The sequence below is a fragment of the Chiloscyllium plagiosum genome, chromosome 3 (genome assembly GCF_004010195.1).
Source record: "Chiloscyllium plagiosum isolate BGI_BamShark_2017 chromosome 3, ASM401019v2, whole genome shotgun sequence".
In the NCBI taxonomy this organism is placed as follows: Eukaryota; Metazoa; Chordata; class Chondrichthyes; order Orectolobiformes; family Hemiscylliidae; genus Chiloscyllium; species Chiloscyllium plagiosum.
Genome location: NC_057712.1, coordinates 75,539,226 through 75,545,572, shown reverse-complemented (window position 1 = coordinate 75,545,572; position 6,347 = coordinate 75,539,226). Strand labels below are relative to the sequence as shown.

At 46.8% G+C, this 6,347-nt stretch overlaps 1 protein-coding gene across 7 annotated transcripts in view; it reads right to left on the bottom strand.

Annotated features, from left to right (window-relative positions):
- Positions 1–6,347, bottom strand: part of LOC122545653 (5-aminolevulinate synthase, erythroid-specific, mitochondrial-like) — a 74,930-nt gene that overhangs the window by 37,456 nt on the left and 31,127 nt on the right. For 5 of the 7 annotated variants that reach the window (XM_043684621.1, XM_043684617.1, XM_043684610.1 and 2 more), the window contains one exon: positions 2,911–3,133. In XM_043684621.1, the coding sequence (XP_043540556.1) occupies positions 2,911–3,133 (223 nt within the window). The remainder of the gene's footprint in view (positions 1–2,910; positions 3,134–6,347) is intronic. The other 2 variants (XM_043684633.1, XM_043684641.1) reach the window with 1 other exon arrangement.

Here is a 6,347-nt window from a genome sequence, read left to right as displayed (position 1 = left end):
CCTTTCAAGTTTCACAACATCTTTCCGATAGGAAGGAGACCAGAATTGCACGCAATATTCCAACAGTGGCCTAACCAATGTCCTGTACAGCCGCAACATGACCTCCCAACTCCTGTACTCAATACTCTGACCAATAAAGGAAAGCATACCAAACACCCTCTTTCACTATCCTATCTAAGTCTCTCCTGTTCACTTAATTAATCTTCTGATAGCAAGCTTGGATTTCTCTGCATGAAGAATTCTCTTCTGATCTCTCCAACTTATTTGTCGGTGACTGTCTTATGTTGGTGGCCTCTAGTTTTGTTCTTTCAAACAGAAACATCTACTCTATCAGTACCCTTTAAAGTCCTCAAACAGGTCAGCACTCACTCAGCGTAAGCTAAATCCAAACCTTTCTCTGTGTGTTAATGAATTAACAGACAGAATGTGGGAATCAGTGCTGGAAAAGGGAGAGTTGGATTGTCTCGCATTCAGAACTTGTACTAAGAGGAGGGAGTCTGATTTAAGGGACACACTGCACTCTAAAAAACGCTGGAATCTGATGTCCTGGTCAGAAATGTGTATCTCCGATGAGGTAAAGTAGGATTGGAGTGGGGTTGTCAGACTGGAGAAGATTACAGAGGTACAGGAAGGACGGGGCCAAGCCGGAGGGATTTGCAAATGAAAAATTGAGATTGGTCAATCAAAGTGTTCTTATGTTAGTGTTAAATGAGATCAATAGGGCAACGTGCATAAATTATTTCATCTGGGGAAGGACATATAGATGAGGGGTCATGATTGTTGGAGTGGCACGGTGGCTCAGTGGTTAGCACTGCTGCCTCACAGCGCCAGAGACCTGGGTTCGATTCCAGCCTCGGGCGACTGTCTGTGTGGAGTTTGCACAGTCTCTCTGGGTCTGCGTGGGTTTCCTCCCACAATCCAGAGACCTGCAGGTCAGGTGAATTGGCCATGCTAAATTGCCCATAGGGTTAGGTGCATTAGTCAGCGATCAATGTAGGGGAATAGGTCTGGGGGGGGGGTTACTCTTCAGAATCCAATGTGGACTTGCTGGGCCGAAGGGCCTGTTTCCACACTGTAGGGAATCTAATCTTCAAATTAAATCTTGGCTGTTGAGGAATGGAAGTGAAAAAGTATTCTACACAAAAATTTGTAGGAATCCAAAATTGTCTTCCCCAGATACTGAGTCAACTGGGAGCTTTCAACACTTCCGTCAGATTTTTTGTTGGTGAGGGCATCAATGAATTAGTTAGTTAGTTAGTTAGGTGGAGTTGAGATACAGATCTGTCAACATCTAATAGAATGGAGCAGAGACTTGAGATGTTGAATGGCTTTCGCCTTTTCTTGGGTCTTAGGGCAATTGCTGCCAAAACTATGATGATAAAAGTTGAGGCTCCACAGCACCACCCTGCGCATGGCAGAATTGTTTACAGATCCAGTTTCTGAGAGGAAGTTATTGTACTAAAATATTGTCACAAAATCTGATGAAAGAATTGTGGAAACAGGAAGGTTCTGGAATTTAGGTGTTTTGCAATACATCAGAACTCTTATATCCAACTGACCAGGTGGGGCTACCCAATATTACATTAGATTCCCAACAGTGTGGAAACAGGCCCTTCGGCCCAACCAACCCGCCGAAGAGTGACCCACTCAGACCTATTTCCCTCTGACTAATGCGCCTCACACCACGGGCAATTTAGCACGGCCAATTCACCCTAACCTGCACATCTTTGGACTGTGGGAGGAAAGCAGAGCACCCGGAGGAAAGCCACATAGGCACGGGGAGAATGTGCAAACTCCACACAGACAGTCACCCGAGGGTGGAATCGAACCTGGGACCCTGGTGCTGGGAGGCAGCAGTGCTAACCACTGAGCCACCGTGCCGCCCTATTGTGCAAAGGTTTCCCTATGTCCAGTCTTGTGCCTATGCATAGATGCAAATGAATGAGCATAAGAGGTACAGTTAGTAGGTTTGCAGATGACACCAAAATTGGAGGTGTAGTGGACAGCGAAGAGGGTTACCTCAGATTACAACAGGATCTGGACCAGATGGGCCAATGGGCTGAGAAGTGGCAGATGGAGTTTAATTCAGATAAATGCGAGGTGCTGCATTTTGGGAAAGCAAATCTTAGCAGGACTTATACACTTAATGGTAAGGTCCTAGGGAGTGTTGCTGAACAAAGAGACCTTGGAGTGCAGGTTCATAGCTCCTGGGGTCGCACGTAGATAGGATAGTGAAGAAGGCATTTGGTATGCTTTTCTTTATTGGTCAGAGTATTGAGTACAGGAGTTGGGAGGTCATGTTGCGGCTGTACAGGATATTGGTTAGGCCACTGTTGGAATATTGCGTGCAATTCTAGTCTCCTTCCTATCGGGAAAGATGTTGTGAAACTTGAAAGGGTTCAGAAAAGATTTACAAAGATGTTACCAGGGTTGGAGGATTCGAGCTACAGGGAGAGGCTGTACAGGGTGGGGCTGTTTTCCCTGGAGCGTCGGAGGCTGAGGGGGTGACCTTATAGAGGTTTACAAAACCATGAGGGGCATGGATAGGATAAAGAGACAAAGTCTTTTCCCTGGGGTGGGGGAACTAGAGGGCATAGGATTAGGATGAGAGGGGAAAGATATAAAAGAGACCAAAGGGGCAACTTTTTCACACAGAGGGTGGTACGTGTATGGAATGAGTTGCCAGAGGATGTGGTGGAGGCTGGTACAACTGCAACATTTAAAAGGCATTTGGATGGGTATATGAATAGGAAGGGTTTGGAGGGATATGGGCCGGGTGCTGCTTAGGTGGGACTAGATTGGGTTGGGATATCTGGGTCGGCATGGACGGGTTGGACCGAAGGGTCTGTTTCCGTGCTGTACATCTCTATGACTGTATATGAGTCCATGTCAGCTGCTAGACCTGCTTACATGATGGCTTTCAGGACACGTGGGTGACTGCCCATTCCCAGATAGTCATTACTGCACCACACCGACACGTTCTTCTTGTCAGCCAGTGGTTCATAGTACTCTGCTAATGGATATTCCTCCGTCTTTCTATTCACAGTCTTGAACACGCGGTAGGTGTGGTCATTTTTCTTTTCTTCAATCTTCTGCTCAAAGAATTCATCATAGTTGAAAACGGGCAGATCTGCTAATAAGAAATAGGAAGTTTTAATGGTCAAACACACCAGGAGAAAATAGCCAACCAGCCCCATTAAAGCAAATTAATTGGCAATCGACTGAACCAACCAAATTAGCAAACTGTTAAGCAGCTCCGAGAACAGAATGAATTGAACGAGCAAGCAAACTATCCAGGCAACTGGTCAAAGTCTCCAAGCGATTGACCAAACACAGACACGTAACAGCAAATGGAATAACTTAGCAGCTCATTTAATGACCAAGCAAATGCCCGACCTGTGACACAACCTGGCCAGGAAATTAGCTATGCAGCCAAAGTAATCTCGCAACCAAAGTGGGTCATTGCCATTAAGTTGGGAATTGTTCGATCGAATAACCCGCCGTCTGACCAACTCAAGAGTCAAACCAGTGCCTCGAGCGACCTCGAGAGCCAGCCGGGTCCTCTGGAGAATAAAATGCAGCAGAAGACCGGTTGGGTGGAACGGCTCTTTGCTGCAGCTTCGATATGTGTCTGTCTTCAAAATTACCAGCCATCTACTCTAACAAAACCCATCAGCCAGACTAGCCGAAAATGAATGCTTGCTGTCCAGTTACAAGTGAGACGATGCGACAATTGAGGGGAGGGCAGAGCCATAGTGGTACAATCCAAAGATCCAGGAATTGGATTTCAATGATATCTGGAATTAGAAATCTAATGATGGCAGTGAGAAGAGTGTTGAGTGTCTAAAAACCCATCTGGATCACTAATCTCCTTTTGGGAAGGAAAACTCAATCCTTACTATCCCTACGGGTCGCTTTCGGAATGGCAGGCAGTGACCAGTGGGGTACCGCAAGGTTTGGTGTTGGGACTGCAGCTGTTTACAATATACATCCATGATATAGGTGAAGGATGTTATGAGAATACAGGGTGACTTGGACAGCCTAGACTCTATTCCTGATGAAGGGCTTTTGCCCGAAACGTCGAATTTCCCCGCTCCGCGGATGCTGCCTGACCCTGCTGTGCTTTTCCAGCACCGCTCTAATCTCGACTCTGATCTCCAGCATCTTGATCTTACCTAGGCTAGGTGAGTGGACTAATGCATGGCAGATGCAGTTTAATGTGGATACATGTGTGGTTATCCACTTTGGTGGCAAGAACAGGAAGGCAGATTACTACCTAAATGGAGTCAAGTTACATAAAGGGGAAGTACACTGAGATCTAAGTGTTCTTGTACACCAGTCAATGAAAGCAAGCATGCAGGTACAGTGAAGAAAGCTAATAGCATGCTGGCCTTCATAACAGGAGGAATTCAGTATAGGAGCAAAGAGGTGCTTCTGCAGCTGTACAGGCCCCTGGTGAGACCACACCTGGAGTACTGTGTGCAGTTTTGGTCTCCAAATTTGAGGAAGGACATTCTGGCTATTGAAGGGGTGCAGCGTAGGTTCACGAGGTCAATTCCCGGAATGGCAGGACTATCATATGTTGAAAGATTGGAGCGACTGGGTTTGTATACACGCGTTTAGAAGGATGAGAGGGGATCTGTTTGTGACGTATAAGATTATTAAAGGATTGGACAATCTGGAGGCAGGAAGCATGTTTCCGCTGATGGGTGAGTGCCGAACCAGAGGACGCAGCTTAAAAATACGGGGTAGACCATTTGGAACAGAGTTGAGGAGAAACGTCTTCACCCAGAGAGTGGTGGGGGTATGGAATGCTCTGCCCCAGAGGGCAGTCTCTGGATACTTTCAAGAAAGAGATGGGTAGAGTTCTTCAGGATAGTGGAATCGAGGGTTATAGGGATAAGGGAGGGACAGGATACTGATTAAGGATGATCAGCCATGATCATAATGAATGGTGGTGCTGTTTTGAAGGGCTGAATGGCCTACTCCCGCACCTCTTGTCTATTGTCTACACATGACTCCAGACAGATAGCAATCTGGTTGACTCTAAAACTGCCTAGCAAACCATTCAGTTGTATCAAACGCTCAACAGCCTCAAAATGGGATGGATTGGGATCACCCACCTGTCATCAACCAAGGTCCTGGAAATGTCAGTGGTAAACCCACCCTTGTCGGCCCTGCAGGTGCCTTCTTACCACAACTTAGGGCTGGCGCTCAGACCGGAAAAGCCGTCACAGAGGCTAGCCAAGCAACAGCCTGATATAGTCGTACTCTCGTAGAATTACGCCTGACGCACAACGGCCTCTCATCAGCAGGACAAACCACGCCGAGGTTCTGGCACAGCGACATACAGTCAAGAGGGTGTTGCCCTGGGAGTCCTCAACATTGCCTCTGGTTCAGGTCAAACGTGGGAAAGGAAACCTCCTGCCGATTGCCACATACTGCCTTCCATCAGCTGATGGATCTGCTCCATGTTGGATACCACTTGAAGGAAGCACTAAGTGTGTCATGGGCTCCACAACAGGCACCAGTGGAAGGAGACATAAACAGTGCAATCAAATAGCAGTGACCTATTCGATGACAATCAGTTTTGATTCTGCCACTCAGCTCCTGACCTCATTCCAGTCTTCGTCCAGTTATGGATGTCGGTTTGCTCGCTGAGCTGGACGGTTCATTTCCCGACGTTTCGTCACCCCATTAGGTGACATCTTCAGTGGGCCTCAGGAGAAGCACTGCTGATAAGTCCTGCTTTCGACTGATATGTTTGGGTTTCTTTGGTTTGGTGATGGTCATTTTCTGTGGCGATGTCATTTCCGGTGGTGAAGTCACTTCCGGGTCCTTTTTCACAAGGGGTGGTAGATGGGGTCTGAGGCCCACATAAGATGTCACCTAGTAGGGTGACGAAACGTCTGGAAGTGAACCTTCCAGCTCAGCGAGCAAACCTACATCCAGAATCTCAACCTGAGCTACAAATCTTCTCAAAACTTGCTTAGTCCAATTATTGCCAAAAGAGCTGATTTCCAGAGGTGAGGTGAGATTGACTGACCTTGACATTAGGACCACATTTGACTGAGAATTATGTCAAGGAGCCACGCGAAACTAGTGTAAATTATAAGCTACCTTCAATTCACCTACTTATTAAGAAATCTCGCAGTCAAATACTGAAATATTTCTTCAACTTTTTTACATGTAACAAGCAACTAAGACCCCTCAAGTAAGCAAGTTAAGCCTCACAAGTCAACTTAGCCAATAGCTGGAAATGTGTTGCTGGAAAAGCGCAGCAGGTCAGGCAGCATCCGGGGAACAGGAGAATCGACGTTTCGGGCATTAGCCCTTCTTCAGGAATG